The sequence below is a fragment of the Nerophis lumbriciformis genome, linkage group LG21 (assembly GCF_033978685.3).
Source record: "Nerophis lumbriciformis linkage group LG21, RoL_Nlum_v2.1, whole genome shotgun sequence".
In the NCBI taxonomy this organism is placed as follows: Eukaryota; Metazoa; Chordata; class Actinopteri; order Syngnathiformes; family Syngnathidae; genus Nerophis; species Nerophis lumbriciformis.
Window position 1 is genome coordinate 14,720,623 of NC_084568.2, and position 18,260 is coordinate 14,738,882.

The following is an 18,260-nucleotide window of genomic DNA, read 5'->3' on the forward strand; positions in this document are numbered from 1 at the left end:
TAATTGGTTCCAGCCTCGAACAAAGTCGCTATTTTAGTTTTAAAAAATGCACACTTTGAAGACACTATAGTATACATATATATGTGTGTATATGTACAGGTAAAAGCCAGTAAATTAGAATATTTTGAAAAACTTGATTTATTTCAGTAATTGCATTCAAAAGGTGTAACTTGTACATTATATTTATTCATTGCACACAGACTGATGCATTCAAATGTTTATTTCATTTAATTTTGATGATTTGAAGTGGCAACAAATGAAAATCCAAAATTCCGTGTGTCACAAAATTAGAATATTGTGTAAGGCTAATACAAAAAAGGGATTTTTAGAAATGTTGGCCAACTGAAAAGTATGAAAATGAAAAATATGAGCATGTACAATACTCAATACTTGGTTGGAGCTCCTTTTGCCTCAATTACTGCGTTAATGCGGCGTGGCATGGAGTCGATGAGTTTCTGGCACTGCTCAGGTGTTATGAGAGCCCAGGTTGCTCTGATAGTGGCCTTCAACTCTTCTGCGTTTTTGGGTCTGGCATTCTGCATCTTCCTTTTCACAATACCCCACAGATTTTCTATGGGGCTAAGGTCAGGGGAGTTGGCGGGCCAATTTAGAACAGAAATACCATGGTCCGTAAACCAGGCACGGGTAGATTTTGCGCTGTGTGCAGGCGCCAAGTCCTGTTGGAACTTGAAATCTCCATCTCCATAGAGCAGGTCAGCAGCAGGAAGCATGAAGTGCTCTAAAACTTGCTGGTAGACGGCTGCGTTGACCCTGGATCTCAGGAAACAGAGTGGACCGACACCAGCTGGACTGCTGCTGAGTGGTCCAAAGTCATGTTTTCTGACGAAAGCAAATTTTGCATTTCCTTTGGAAATCGAGGTCCCAGAGTCTGGAGGAAGACAGGAGAGGCACAGGATCCACGTTGCCTGAAGTCTAGTGTAAAGTTTCCACCATCAGTGATGGTTTGGGGTGCCATGTCATCTGCTGGTGTCGGTCCACTCTGTTTCCTGAGATCCAGGGTCAACGCAGCCGTCTACCAGCAAGTTTTAGAGCACTTCATGCTTCCTGCTGCTGACCTGCTCTATGGAGATGGAGATTTCAAGTTCCAACAGGACTTGGCGCCTGCACACAGCGCAAAATCTACCCGTGCCTGGTTTACGGACCATGGTATTTCTGTTCTAAATTGGCCCGCCAACTCCCCTGACCTTAGCCCCATAGAAAATCTGTGGGGTATTGTGAAAAGGAAGATGCAGAATGCCAGACCCAAAAACGCAGAAGAGTTGAAGGCCACTATCAGAGCAACCTGGGCTCTCATAACACCTGAGCAGTGCCAGAAACTCATCGACTCCATGCCACGCCGCATTAACGCAGTAATAGAGGCAAAAGGAGCTCCAACCAAGTATTGAGTATTGTACATGCTCATATTTTTCATTTTCATACTTTTCAGTTGGCCAACATTTCTAAAAATCCCTTTTTTGTATTAGCCTTAAGTAATATTCTAATTTTGTGACACACGGAATTTTGGATTTTCATTTGTTGCCACTTCAAATCATCAAAATTAAATGAAATAAACATTTGAATGCATCAGTCTGTGTGCAATGAATAAATATAATGTACAAGTTACACCTTTTGAATGCAATTACTGAAATAAATCAAGTTTTTCAAAATATTCTAATTTACTGGCTTTTACCTGTATATGTATGTATATATATATATATATATATATGTATGTATATATATATATATATATATATATATATATATATATATATATATATATATATATATATATTAAACAAACATGAGGGTACAACAATAACAACGGCAAGCTCAACTGTCAACGAGCACAGAAGTGAAAGTCAGACACCAACACAAATAAATGGAGTAGACATTGAAAGGGTGAAAAAATAAAATTTTGGGGTGTAATAAAAGACGATAAAATAAACTGAAAATCTCATATAAATATTTAAATAATGAATAAAGCTAAATATGTTCTGGACCAAATATGGAGTGAAATTGCTGCCAAAAGAAACACACAAAAATGTTTTTACTCACGCCCAACACGATTCGTAAGTAAAAAAAACAAACATTTTCTTCAATTATAAGTAAAAAAAAAAAAAGACTTTTTTTAACTGAAAAACAAATATTTGTTTTGTATTTTCTGCGAGTACAAAAACAATTTTCTGCAACTAAAAAATCATTTGCAAGTTAAAAAAAAAACGATTTTCTTAATTTAAAGAAAATGATTCGCAAGTCAGAAAAACATTTTCTGCGAGTAAGAAAAAACGATTTGCAAGTAAAAAGAAACAATTTTCTTCAATTAAAAGAAATGTTTGCGAGTAGGAAAACAATGGTCTGCAAGTTAAAAAAAACTATTTTCTTCAATTAAAAAAAACATTTACAAGTAAAAAAAAACCTGTTTTCTTCAATAAAAAAAAATGTTCCAGAGTAAAAAAAAGCATTTTCTGCAAGTAAAAAAACTGTTCGCAAATTAAAAAAAAAAGAATTCTGCAAGTAAAAAAAAATATTTGCCTCAAGTAAAATACGATTTGCAAGTACCGGTAAATAAAATAAAATAAATAAATCTCTTTCGATGAATGAAAAGGAGTCGCAAGTAAGAAAAACAATTTCCTTCAATTAAAGAAAATTATTCACAAGTAGAAAACATTTTCTCCATGTAAAAAAAACGATTTGCAAGTAAAAAAAAAAATGTCTTCAATTAAAAAAATGTTTCGCAAGTAAAAATTTATTTTCTGCAATTAAAAAAATGATTCACAACTAAGAAAAACACTTTTCTGCAATCAAAAAAGGATTGTCAAGAAAAAACATTTTCTTCAAGTTAAAACTTTTGGCAGTTCCACCCTGCGCGATCCACACGCTTGCACTTAGAGCACCCGTAATTTGCACTTTGCAACAACAGGTGGTGCTGCCGAGTCAATTTTAAGGCCGCCAGAGCGACGATTATTTGCGCATGGTGCTCTCCGCCAAATATAACAAAGAAGAAGAAGTGCGAACTTGAAGAAAATTGTTTTTACACTTGCGAAAACATTTTTTTCCAATGCTCGCTAGTGTTACCTTATCTAGTAGTAGAAATACGGGGAAACAACTACAAAAGTACGCTTCATTTTCTAATTGTGTTACAAAAAAAGAACATAATGTTGGAGATAAAGAATTATTATTGTTGAATCAAAAAAATTTAAATGTAATGATTTGGTGCATTTTTACACAGCCCGCTAGCCAAGAACGTACAACAATTCTTCTCAACAGAAGTGGAGAAATATAACCTTGGAGAAAAATCTAATTTAAAATATTTGTATGCACGTACAGCACTTAAAACCTTTTATGTGGGATTGATTAATGGAATGGATCAATAATTGATATATTAATAAAAGGAGGCGGACAATTGAACAAACAAATGTGTTCGAAATTGCTGGGAAATTAAAAGGGCTCGGATTAAATAACCTCTGCTTCTTCCTACTCCTTTTCACACATGATATGTCATGCTACATCATACTGTCAGTATGCATGAGCCAAATAGATTGAAACCATAATAATAACTTCAGCTTTGACGCAGATGAGTGGTATTTTAGTTTTCTCACAAAACCAGAATTCAAGACTGTTGCACTGGTGATCCGATGTCTTCCTCTTGTGGCAGCTGTTTGCAAGTACAACAAGATCTCAATTTCAACATGTGTCTCACAGGTTATCAATCTCGGGAGATTTTATGCATCAACCGCCACAACGACGAGGTGGTCCCAGGGAGGAAATGTGACTCTGCAGCTAAGCCGGTCCCAGAGGAGGAGTCTTGCAACACACACGCATGTCCACCTTTGTAAGCAAATACCTTTCACTTTACTTGGCAGCTAAACTGGAGTTGGAGGTTGTTTTTTTTTTAAATCGCAATATATATGATCATTGGGAGATGCCCAGTGGGACACGCTATGGTGGTCTACGGCCATGCAAAACGCATAAATTACAGCAAGAAAATGCGAGAAGGTTACTATGTTTTTTTTTTGCTTAAAGTCTAATTTAGTTTTTTTTTTTTTTTCAAATGTAACATCCTGACAGGGGAACAACTAGCATACTTCTCAGATTGCGCCAAGTAACCAAATCCATGATTATTTGGTTAAAAGGTAGGAAAATTTGCAAAATGCTAGCATAAAACGTTAACATGCTAATGTTAGTATAAAAACTGTAACACAGTATATTATATATTTGTTGCATGACCAGATAGTAATAACGTTTAAAAGATATGCAATTGTATGCAGCATATACTGTATGTCAGTTATGATTTTTTGTATTCATTTATTTATTCTTTTTTTTTTTTATCAAAAGTTAAAAAGATAACTAAATACATTTTTTTAAACATTTATTTATTTTATTACAGTAAATGTAATATAAGAAAAAATGGGGGGGGGGGGGGATATTAAATATATAATGGTATATATGTACTTGATATAAAAGTAATTTTTGTTTAAAAAAAAAAAAATGTAACACAGTATATATTTTTTGCATGACCAGACAACATTAACGTTTAAAAGATTTGCAATTTTATGCAGTATATACTGTATTTTTTATTAATACATTTTTATTTTTATTTTATGTATTTATCAAAAGTTAAAAAGATAACTAAATACTTTTTTTTTTCTTTTTTTTTCAATTTTTATTTTTTATTAATTGTTTTACAGCATTTTGTTTTTTAACACTTCCCTTTTACAATAAACAAACAATAATTAATGTAAAATATATGCAATTGTATGCAGCATTTACTGTATGTCAATTATGATTTTTTTTGTATTCATTTATTTTTTTTATTTTTTTTAAATGTTTTTATGAAAAGTTAAAAAGATAACTAAATACATTTAAAAAAATATTTATTTATTTTATTCATTGCTTTACAATATTTTGTCCTTTAACGCTGCCCTTCCTCAAGAAATAAACAATAATTACAGTGAATGTAATATAATAAAAAAGAGGGAAAAAATGATTAAATAAATAACGGTAGTACAAAAAATATGTATTTGATGTAAAAGTTTAATATAAAAAGTCATTTTTGTTTTAAAAATTTTTTTAACACATATTGGTTGCATGACCAGACAGTGTTATGTAGTATATACTGTATGTCATTTATTATTTTATTATTAATAAATTGTATTTTTATTTTTAATGTATTTATTTATCAAAAGTTAAAAAGATAACTAAATTAAAAACAATTAATTATTTATTTATTAAATTTTTTTGTTCAATGCTTTACAATATTTTGTCTTAACACTGCCTTTTACAAGAAATAAACAATAATTACATTAAATGTAATATAATAAAGAAGGAACAAATTATTGAATAAATAATGGTAGTATAGAAAATATGTCTTTGATATGAAAAAAATTATATAAAAAGTAATTTTTGTTTAAAACATTTTTTAACACAGTATATATTATATTTGTTGCATGACCAGATAGAATTAACGTTTAAAAGGTATGCAATTCTATGCAGTATATATGTCAATTACGAATTTTGTCTGCCTTCAGATTATGCGATTATACCTTTATTAAGGTAAAAGTATAATCGCGTCATAATAATATTACACAATTGTCTATGCATTTGATTAATAGATACATTTTATGTATAAATTGATGAATAATGTGCTTTGAAACCATAAGTCAAGACAAGCAGATATTTAAGTATTTATTTAAAATGAAAAAACATAACTAAATTATATTTTTTGTATTTATGTATTTTTTTAATGTTTTATTTATGTATTTATTTTTATAATTTTTGTATTACTTTTTGCAATGGTTTCACAAAATTATAAAAAATGTTGTCCTTTAACATTGCCCTTTTTTAGAAATTAAACAATAATTACAATGAATATCATATATTTAAAAAAGAAGTACATAGAAAAAAAGGAATTATAAATTAAAATGATGGTAGTAGTACAAAAAAATATGTATTTAACATATAATTTAATATATAAACAGATTTTTATTTTTGCAAAACAAATGTACAACAGTATCTAATATATTTGTTGCAAGATCACATGTTTGTGAGCAAGCCTAACGTTGTTGTCGTTTGTGGCGCTAGCTGGGAGGCCAGCGCTTGGTCAGAGTGCAGCGTGTCATGTGGCCCCGGCATGCAGCAGCGTCAGCTCCAGTGCAGACAGAGCTTTGGCAACCGCTCCACCATGGTTCATCCCCAGCGTTGTGCCAATCTCACGCCGCCTGAGTCTACACAAGCCTGCCAACTCCAGCTGTGCTCACACTGGGAGGTCAGCTCTGATTGGAGCACGGTGAGTCAACGCTACTGCTTTAATAATATTAATAATAATATTAATAATGCTCTCCATTACCTTTTAAAGAAGACTCTGGAGAAGGGAAATGTCAACATTTTCCTCAACTCTTTCAGCACTTTAACTTGGCTTTTAGCAGGAAAATTGCATATTTGCTAACCTAAGAGGCTGTTTACATCTTGGAGTTTATTTCCTCTGTTTTTAACTTTTGTTTGTTTACGCCACAAACTAATAGATGCAAAAATAAATAAATACATAAATTAATATGATTCTCATAAATAACTAGTTTTATATTTAAGTCAGTTGATATGTAATAGTAAAATAATGATGTACAATTATAATAAAAATAAAGTTAATGATAAAACATTTTGCATGATTTTAAATTAAACAAATGTTATTATTTCTCATTATAACAATAACACAAATAGTTATATAATATATTATGGTTATTTGTAACTATTATGTAAATATATTAATACATCTTTAATTCTCATAGATTATTTTAGTCAGTTGATATGATATTGTACAATAGTAAAATATTAATGTGCAGTTATACTAAAAAATTAAGTGAAGATATGTATATTAAAATATTTTGCATGTTTTTAGTTTTAGTTAAAAAAAAAAAAAAAAAAATAAGATTACATTTCCATTTTTAAAAAACAAATTTTTTGTAACATTTTTAGCAAAATGTTGTTATTTCTAAATATAACAATGAAAATAATACAAATAGTTATATAATACATTCTGGTCATATGTAACTACTACAGTATGTAAATATATTCATAAATACATCTCTAAATCTCATTAATAAATAATAAGTCAGTTTGTATGCAATAAAAAAAATAATAGTGTGCAATTAACGAAATTAGTAAAAATGGCCAAATATGTTGCATGTTTTATGTAATATATTATCATTTCTAAACATAAAATAATGCAATATATGATGTATATTATGGTTGTATGTATTATATAAATATAAATCAATCAATCAATCAAAGTTTATTTATATAGCCCTAAATCACAAGTGTCTCAAAGGGCTGCACAAGCCACAACTACATCCTCGGCTCAGATCCCGAGATAATTTAATATAATATATATATTAAATTATAGTTAATTTAATTAAATAATATTAATAATAGATACTGTTCTCACAAATAAATAGTTATGTAATAGTAAAATAATGATGTGCAATTATAATAAAATAAATTGAATAGGTTTGTAGTAAAACATGTTTAACGTTTTTAAATTAAACAAAATATGTATAATCAAATGTTATCATTTCTAAATACAACAATAAAAATAATACAAATAGTTATATAATACATTATGGTTTTATGTAATTATATGTAAATACATAAATAAATATTCTCTAACTCTTATAACAAAATAGTTAAGTCTGCTGGTATGTAATGGTAAAATAATGATGTACAATTATAATGAAATAAAAATAAATTAAAACAAATATTTTGCACATTTTTTAATAACAATTTTTATGATAACATTATATTTATTTATTTATTTTTAAATATAACAATACAAAATAATACAAATGGTTATACAATACATGATGGTTATATGTATTCATTATGTAAATACATAAATAAATATTCTCTAATTCTCATTAAAAAAAAGTTATGTCTGTTGGCATGTAATATTAAAATAATAATGTGCAATTATAATGAAATAAAAAATATATTTTACACGTTTTTAAATTGAAACAAATCTATTTCTGAAAGAATATTATTTTTAAATATAACAATACATAATATTTCAAATACTTATATGATACATTATGGTTTTAAGTAATCATTGTGTAGATTGACAAATTAGTTAATATTATTAGTTAAATAAGGTTCCCATAAATAAATAGTTAAGTCAGTTGATACATAACAGTAAAATAATGACGTGTAATCATAATGAAATAAAAATAAAGTGAAAAGGTGTACAGTAAAATATTTTGCATGTTTTTAAGTAAAAAATAAATGTGTACAGTAAAAATATTATAATTCATACCTGCCAACTACTCCGGTTTTCCCGTAATTAGTACGGTTTTCATCAACCTATTCCGGGTTACGGTTGCAGTGATAAAAAATACGGTTTTTCATTAATTAAAAAAAAAAAATTTTTTTTAAATGCGCGAGGCTATTTATAGCACCGCTGCCAAGCACGAGGCACCTGATGCCATTGTTTCCAAACGAGCGAACGATCATGGAATCAGCCGGAGAAAAATCGCAAACGAGTCTTAAACCGAAAAGAAAACTGCAGTCATTCCGTGAAGAATATTCAAAAGCCTACCCGGGAATAATTATCCGTTCCAAAAAGGGTGAAAACTACGCGAATTGCACCTTGTGCAGACAAGATTTTTCGATCGGACACGGAGGAATGAGCGATGTAAAAGACCACGTTGGGACAAAAGAACACAAGTCTAATGCCGTTGCTAGCGATACAAGTGGAAAACTTTCAACGTTTTTCGGATTTTAGCCACAAAAAGGTAATGACACCAATGTTATCTATTGGAATTGTTTAGTACTGTTATAGTGTTAAAAGTGTTTATACTATTTATGCTTTCAAGTCCAAGTTGAAGAAATCTTGTTAAATGTTGACAGCATAACTACCGAAATACAGAAGTATGTCCTTAATATTTTTGCAGTGCTATTTCTGTTGAAAAGTTAAAATGATTACATTAGAGATGTGATGTGCCACTTTTCAAGTGTCTGATGGCTTAAATTAATTTTCATTAATTTTTCATATTTTGAATTCTTTTGAAAGGCTTACAAAAAAACTACAATTGAATTGTAATTCCATGCTATTGACAGGGCTATTAATTTTAATGAAGTTAGCTTACCATGTTTACAGTATGATAATTGTGATAGAAATGTGAATTTTAGGCACAGAATATGTTTTACAATTGAACAAGGCAGTAGATTATACAAGCTTGGACAGAAAGTTAATAATGACACCAATTTTTTTTTTTATGGAATTGTTTAGTACTGTTTTACCATTTGTTTACTGTAAAAAGTGTTTATACTTTCAATTAACAAATTGAAGTCTTGTGAAAGGTTGACAGGATAACTGGCATTAACTGTCAAAATCATTTCAAACTATTGAAGTTAGCTTACAGAATAAACATGTCAATCAACCCATATGATTTTTGCTGTAATATTTTTGTTTTGAAAAGTCACTGTGACTGATAGAAAAGTGATGGTTTTAGCAACATTTTAACCTGTCTGAATGCTAATAATCATTTTGCGTCGGGGGGCGAAGCCTGAACCCCCCACCAGGACTTTGTCCTGGACCTACCGGGGCCTGCGGCCCCTGGACCCTGGCTACTAGGTTTTTCTGATTTCAAAAGTTGGCAGGTATGATAATTTCTAAATATAACAATAAAACATAATACAAATATACGATACATTATGGTTGTGTGTGAATAAATACATTAATCAATGCATTATTATTAGTTAAATAAGCTTCTCATAAATAAATAAGTCAGTTGATATATAAGAGTAAAATAATGACGTGTAATTATAATGAAATAAAAATAAAGTGAAAAGGTGTACAGTAAAATAATTAGCATGTTTTTAAGTAAAAATAAATATGTACAGTAAAATTGTTATCATTTCTAAATATAACAATAAAACATAATGCAAATGGTATATGATACATTATGGTTGTATGTGATTATTATGTAAATACAAACAAATATACTAATAATAAAAATAACAAATGTATAGGGTTCTCATAAATAGATGCTTAATACAGTAAAAAAAAACGATGTGCAATTCTACTAAAATAAAAATGAAGTGGAAAATATGTTTTTCAAAAAAATATAAATTATAGTAAATTGTTATATTTTATGAATACAACAATAAAACATATCCCAATAGGTATATTGTAAATTTTGAAATGAATAAATGAAATATATATGCACATTTAAATCATTAAAAAGAGACGTATATGTGTTGTTTTATAATATTCATACATGGACTCCCACATTATTTATTCATGCAACAATTCAATAATTGTACCCACTCTGCATCCACCGGGGAGCCTACGTCTCAAGGTGTCTTCCTTTCCCAGCTGGGGTCTTTGGAGTTTTTCCTTGCCCAGGTGTGGGTTTCGATCAGGGGGTGTGGTTGTGAGTTTGTGAAGAGACACTTGTGATTCAGGGCTATATGAAAACGTTTTGATTGGTTCCAATGATCATGGAAAGCCAGTATTAGTGTAATGGCCAACAGATGATGCAGTTCTAACAATACTCCACATTTAAGTGTTTGTGCTAAATGGTGGTCCTGATGATGTTGGTGTTGGTGCATCGCCAGTGCTCAGTGGACTGCGGGCTGGGCAGTAGGACAAGGAGCGTGCGTTGCGTCAGTGATCAAGGCGGCGTCGTCAGCGATAAAGAATGCAACTCCAGGATCCAGCCGATGGGGAGCGAGGAGTGCAACATGGGGCCCTGCGTGACCAACTGGTACTCGTCTGCCTGGTCCAGCACGGTCAGTAACGCCGGCACGAGGCCGCCTGAAACGCGATTGTGGTCCTGATGCGGCTGCTCTGCTTTGTCTCGCAGTGCTCGGCACAATGTGGTCCAGGCGTGCAGAAGCGGGAGGTGGTGTGTCTGACACGCGGGGGCCTCCGAGAGGGCGAGGGAGGCGGGGCCTGTGTCGGGGACAAACCAGCGGAGATGAAAGCCTGCAACGGGGGTCCGTGTGTGTCCATCACCATGTGGTACAGCAGCCCATGGACGCAGGTAACACTTTTCTTTCATACCACATCGTGTTTCAAATACATACACTATATTGCCAAAAGTATTTGGCCACCTGCCTTTACTCACATATGAACTTGAAGTGCCATCCCATGGAATTGTCCAAAATGTTTTGGTAACCTGGAGCATTCAAAGTTCCTTTCACTATAACTAAGGGGCCAAGCCCAACTCCTGAAAAAACAACCCCACACCATAATTCCTCCTCCACCAAATTTCACACTCGGCACAACGCAGTCCAAAATTTAGTGTTCTCCTGGCAACCTCCAAACCCAGACTGGTCCATCAGATTGCCAGATGGAAAAGCATGGTTCATCAGTCCAGAGAACATGTCTCCACTGCTCTAGAGTCCAGTGGCGACATGCTTTACACCACTGCATCCCACGCTTTGCATTGGACTTGGTGATGTATGGCTTAGATACAGCTGCTCGGCCATGGAAACCCATTCCATGAAGCTCTCTGCGTACTGTACGTGGGCTAATTGGAAGGTCACATGACGTTTGGAGCTCTGTAGCAACTGACTGTGCAAAAAGTCTTTGCACTATGCACTTCAGCATCCGCTGACCCCTCTCTGTCAGTTTACGTGGCCTACCACTTGGTGGCTGAGTTGCTGTTGTTCCCAAACTCTTCACTTTTCTTATAATAAAGTTGACGTTGGAATATTTAGGAGCGAGGAAATTTCATGACTGGATTTGTTGCACAGGTGGTATCCTATGACAGTTCCTTGTGGAAATCACTGAGCAGCCCATTCTTTCCCAAATGTTTGTAGAAACAGTCTCCATGCCTGATTGCTTGATTTTGTACACCTGGCCAAGTGATTAGGACACCAGATTCTCATCATTTGGATGGTTGACCAAATACTTTTGGCAATATAGTGTATCACGACTTTAACACATTTTTTTTTTTCATTTTTAAAGCCGATTCAACAATTTCATGGTCCTAAATGTATCATTTTCAAGCATAAAACTATCCAAATAAACGACAAATGTCAATACTGCAGTAGTAGTAGTAACTAGAGGAGACCAAACCAATCAGAGCATGCTGTTTAGTATCGTGGCCACTGATTGGCTCAGCCTCAGGCAGCACTACTATCTGGGATTAAAAGAGTGTAAAGGTGACTAAAAGGTGTTATTTCATCTTTAGAAGGTTATCATAATGTAGAAAATTGAAAACACTGAAAAATCGAAGCATGATATTTTTCATTTTCCAAACCAACTGATATTTTTCTTTAATTCAGGGCTCCGCTCAATTTTGGTCCCAAGGGTCTCAGACAGAATTTTTTTTTAAATAAGTCATATATTATCTTTTTTGTAATTATTATTATTCATTTTTGTAATTATTATTATTCAACACCTAAATCTCTAGATCAACTTCAGGTCTGTCTGTTTATATAAAGTTTTTTTTTCATCTTTTGTGCCCTTTTTTGTCAAAAAGAAACTTTGTTTTTTATGGCAAAAACACAAAATATGCAATATTTTCCCCAAAAAATATTTCAAAGTGGAATATTTGATGTAAAGTCAATTAGGCTTTAAATGGGGCAATAATTCACAACAACATTGATTTTAGAGTAAAAAAAATAGTCCCACTAAATATATTGGGGATCCAAAAGGACCCAACTCATAAAAGTATTAAAAATAAGTGTTGATTTTTTTATTTACTTTCAACTTCAAATCTATCCATCAATTATACGTTTTTATTATTATTATTGTATTTTTTATTGATTAGTTTTATGCCTTTTTTGTAAAAAAAAATAAAAAAATGTGTATGGCAACCACACAAGATATTTTATATGCATATGTGTATGCATATATACATATGCATGTGTATATGTATATATATGTTTATTGATGTATATATGTAGATGTGTAAATGTATATATGTACATCTATGTATGAGTGTATATATACTGTACGTATATAGGTGTTTATATGTGTGTATATATGTATGTATGTACATGTATATATGAGTGTATCTATGTATATAGGTGTTATATATGTAAATATATGTGTATATATGTATATATATATACATATGTATAAATGTGTATGTGTATAAATATATGTACATGTATATATTTATACATGTATATAGGTGTGTGTATATATATATATGTATATTTACATGTATTAATATATATATATATATATATATTTATATTTTTGAATTTAAAAAAAATGTAATCCTTATGCTGCTCAGCTTCCTTTAACTCTGACTCATTTTCTAGTTCAGTTGTGCAAGAAACAACTGGGACTCGGATCTCATGGTTGATTTAAAAGAGCTGTTCAAAAGACCAGATTCATTCGCGAATGTCACATCTTTAATTGCTAGTTTGGGTTATGTGGACATGACCAAGTTTTACTACAATGCCACTCGGGAACAAAAGGGCGCGTATTCCACGTCCCACTTCATGACCAAGCGCTGTTCTTGTTCCAGTGCAACGTCCCGTGTGGAAATGGAACTCAGCGAAGAGAAGTAATTTGTGTCCAGAGGAGCGGGAACGATTTCACGGTGGTCCCGTCTGCGGAATGTGTTCAGATGGACAAACCCTCAGCTGTGCAGGAGTGTGAGATGGGAGCGTGTCAATCGCAGTGGTTCACTACAGAGTGGAGTGCAGTAAGTATTCTTCAACGATATTCGTTGTACGGTAGTATTGCAGTATTCTAGAAAACATGTCAGTCCCAGTTTTCCTGGCCCCAACTAATATCAGTCAAAATGTCCATCATGTCTTCTTACTGAATATACATTTCAGTTTTCTTCTGGTGCGTGTGTGAAGTTGTTATAATGGAAAATATTATAGTAACCCTGACATTTGTTAAATGCTGTAAAATGTTGCTTTGTGTCGTTACCTTTTTTTTTTTTTACTTATTCTGAAATACATTTTCTGACTTGTGATGTCATCCAGCTTTGTCCAACTAATATAGTTTAATGTTATTAATGTTTTAAAATTGTTATAAAATTGTTATAATTGTTGAGGACGGCGTGGCGCATTGGGAGAGTGGCCATGCCAGCAACCTGAGGGTTCCTGGTTCGATCCCCACCTTCTACCAACCTCGTCATGTCCGTTGTGTCCTTGAGCAAGACACTTCATTTTTATGCTAACTTTTTAAATTTTTCATGTTAACTTTTATTATTACGTTATTCACATTTCATTATTCATAACCATGGTACGTTTGTGCTGGTATGTGCTATTTAATTATTATAGTTTTTATGATATTAACGTTTAATCGTTTTTATGTTAGCTATATAGGTTTTATGTTATTGTTTTATAGTTTTTATGTTATTAACTATATAGTTTTTATGTTATTAACTGTATAGTTTTTATGATATTAACATTTGATAGTTTTTATGTTAGCTATATAGGTTTTATGTTATTAATGTTTTATAGTTTTTATGTTATTAACTATATAGTTTTTATGTTATTAACGTTTGATAGTTTTTATGTTAGCTATATAGGTTTTATGTTATTAATGTTTTATAGTTTTTATGTTAACTATATAGTTTTTATGTTATTAACTATATAGTTTTTATGTTATTAAGGTTTGATAGTTTTTATGTTTGCTATATAGGTTTTATGTTATTAATGTTTTATAGTTTTTATGTTAATAACTATATAGTTTTTATGTTATTAACTGTATAGTTTTTATGTTGTTAACGTTTGATAGTTTTTATGTTAGCTATATAGGTTTTATGTTATTAATGTTTTATAGTTTTTATGTTATTAACTATATAGTTTTTATGTTATTAAGGTTTGATAGTTTTTATGTTTGCTATATAGGTTTTATGTTATTAATGTTTTATAGGTTTTATGTTATTAACTATATAGTTCCTCATTAACTATATAGTTTTTATGTTAGCTATATAGGTTTTATGTTATTAATGTTTTATAGTTTTTTGTTATTAACTATATAGTTTTTATGTTATTAACTATATAGTTTTTATGTTATTAACGTTTGATAGTTTTTATGTTAGCTATATAGGTTTTATGTTCTTAATGTTTTATAGTTTTTATGTTATTAACTATATAGTTTTTATGTTATTAACTATATAGTTTTTATGTTATTAACGTTTGATAGTTTTTATGTTAGCTATACAGCTTTTATGTTATTAATGTTTTATAGTTTTTATGTTATTAACTATATAGTTTTTATGATATTAACATTTGATAGTTTTTATGTTAGCTATATAGGTTTTATGTTATTAATGTTTTATAGTTTTTATGTTATTAACTATATAGTTTTTATGTTATTAACGTTTGATAGTTTTTATGTTAGCTATATAGGTTTTATGTTATTAATGTTTTATAGTTTTTTGTTATTAACTATATAGTTTTTATGTTATTAACTATATAGTTAATATGTTATTAACGTTTGATAGTTTTTATGTTAGCTATATAGGTTTTATGTTAATGTTTTATAGTTTTTATGTTATTAACTATATAGTTTTTATGTTATTAACTATATAGTTTTTATGTTATTAACGTTTGATAGTTTTTATGTTAGCTATACAGCTTTTATGTTATTAATGTTTTATAGTTTTTATGTTATTAACTATATAGTTTTTATGATATTAACATTTGATAGTTTTTATGTTAGCTATATAGGTTTTATGTTATTAATGTTTTATAGTTTTTATGTTATTAACTATATAGTTTTTATGTTATTAACGTTTGATAGTTTTTATGTTAGCTATATAGGTTTTATGTTATTAATGTTTTATAGTTTTTATGTTACTAACTATATAGTTTTTATGTTATTAACTGTATAGTTTTTATGTTGTTAACGTTTGATAGTTTTTATGTTAGCTATATAGGTTTTATGTTATTAATGTTTTATAGTTTTTATGTTATTAACTATATAGTTTTTATGTTATTAACGTTTGATAGTTTTTATGTTAGCTATATAGGTTTTATGTTATTAATGTTTTATAGTTTTTATGTTATTAACTATATAGTTTTTATGTTATTAAGGTTTGATAGTTTTTATGTTTGCTATATAGGTTTTATGTTATTAATGTTTTATAGTTTTTATGTTATTAACTATATAGTTCCTCATTAACTATATAGTTTTTATGTTATTAACGTTTGATAGTTTTTATGTTAGCTATATAGGTTTTATGTTATTAATGTTTTATAGTTTTTTTGTTATTAACTATATAGTTTTTATGTTATTAACGTTTGATAGTTTTTATGTTAGCTATATAGGTTTTATGTTCTTAGTGTTTTATAGTTTTTATGTTATTAACTATATAGTTTTTATGTTAACGTTTGATAGTTTTTATGTTAGCTATACAGCTTTTATGTTATTAATGTTTTATAGTTTTTATGTTATTAACTATATAGTTTTTATGTTATTAACTATATAGTTTTTATGTTATTAATGTTTGATAGTTTTTATGTTAGCTATATAGGTTTTATGTTATTAGCTATATAGTTTTTATGTTATTAACGTTTCGTAGTTTTTATGTTATTAACGTTTTATAGTTTATATGTTAACTATATAGGTTTTATGTTATTAACATTTTATAGGTTTTATGTTATTAACATTTTATAGTTTTTATGTTATTAACATTTTATAGTTTATTAACATTTTATAGGTTTTATGTTAACATTTTATAGTTTTTATGTTATTAACGTTTTATAGTTTTTATGTTAACTGTATGGGTTTTATGTTATTAACATTTTATAGTTTTTATGTTATTGAAGTTTTATGTTATTAACTATATACGTTTTATGTTATTAATGTGTTACCATTCATAACCGGCCCCGCAACATAAAAACTATTAATAGTTCGACCAAAAAAATTAGCGGCACAAAAGTTTGGGGAGCTTTTGACAAGGTGGGGGTGGTCTGGTTATGAATAATAACACGTTAATTACATCCATCCATCCATTTTCTACAGCTTGTCCCTTTTGGGGTCGCTGGAGCCTATCTCAGTTGCATTCGGGTGGAAGGCGGGGTACACCCTTGGACAAGACATAAAAACTATACAATGTTATTAACATACAAACTACAGTATATTGGTGTAATAGTAAAACATGTTGTAGCACAAACAGCAGTGTTATTTTCCCAGTTAATACTTCTTATTAGCATCAGCATCAATGTGCAGCATTAATTGACCAGGCTTTTGTTGGTGTCAGTGCTCGCGCTCGTGTGGGAAGGGTCTCCAGATGAGGGAGGTGCGCTGCCTGACGCCAGACAGGAAGCACGCTCCCAACTGTGACGCCCACGTGAGGCCAGAACAGGAACAGACCTGCAACATCTCACCTTGCAGCCCACACGTCACAGGTGGGTTTGCATGCTAGCACACAACATTGATATGGACAAATGTATGTCCATTCACATACACACAACATGTAAACTGTCCTTCCACATACACGCACCTTGTGTAGACATGTGTAGGTCCATTCATGTACACGTCTTATAAATAACTGTTCAGTCATATTCACACACACACGATGTAAACATCTTTGTCCTTTTGTGTGTCCATTCACGTATTCGTGTTTACTTTTGTGTGTCCATCCACACACATTCATTCACACACACACCTGATCTAAACCTTTTGTGTTTTTATTCTCACATGCATAATGTAAGTAGCTGTTGTCTATTCACGCACACAATATTACTCACAAAATGGAAACTTCTTGCTAACATTCCCACACACATAATGTAAATGTACTGTATGTCCATTCACATTCACATTAGGAAACTATACTGTATGTCCATACACGTACTGTAAATATACTGTGTCCATTCACATACACTTATTGTAAATATACTGTATGTACGTTCACATACACGTATTGTATATATACTGTATGTCCATTCACATACACAAATTGTATATACAATGTATGTCTATTCACATACTGTACATTGTAAAATATACTGTATGTCCATTTGCATACACATATTGTAAATATACTGTATGTCGATTCACATATCACATTTATTGTGCACATTGTGTAATTCACGTACATAAACGTATATTGTAAATATACTGTATGTCCAGTCACATATACATATTTTAAATATACCATATGTCCATTTACATAAAGATTATTTGTAAGTATACTTTTTTAGTTCACATACGCATATTGTTTATGTTCTATGTGTCCATTCACAAAAAATGTATATATACGAAATGTCCATTCACATACGCATTGTTTATATGCTGTATGTGTATTCACATACTGTATATTGTATGTCCATTCACATAT

The 18,260-nt window shown here is 30.5% G+C and overlaps 1 protein-coding gene across 1 annotated transcript in view; it reads left to right on the forward strand.

Annotated features, from left to right (window-relative positions):
- adamtsl4 (ADAMTS-like 4) overlaps positions 1-18,260 on the forward strand; it is a 139,634-nt gene that overhangs the window by 115,948 nt on the left and 5,426 nt on the right. The window contains exons 11-16 of the mRNA XM_061982899.1: positions 3,703-3,832; positions 6,082-6,286; positions 10,606-10,779; positions 10,854-11,033; positions 13,479-13,658; positions 17,181-17,328. Of these exons, the coding sequence (XP_061838883.1) occupies positions 3,703-3,832; positions 6,082-6,286; positions 10,606-10,779; positions 10,854-11,033; positions 13,479-13,658; positions 17,181-17,328 (1,017 nt within the window). The remainder of the gene's footprint in view (positions 1-3,702; positions 3,833-6,081; positions 6,287-10,605; positions 10,780-10,853; positions 11,034-13,478; positions 13,659-17,180; positions 17,329-18,260) is intronic.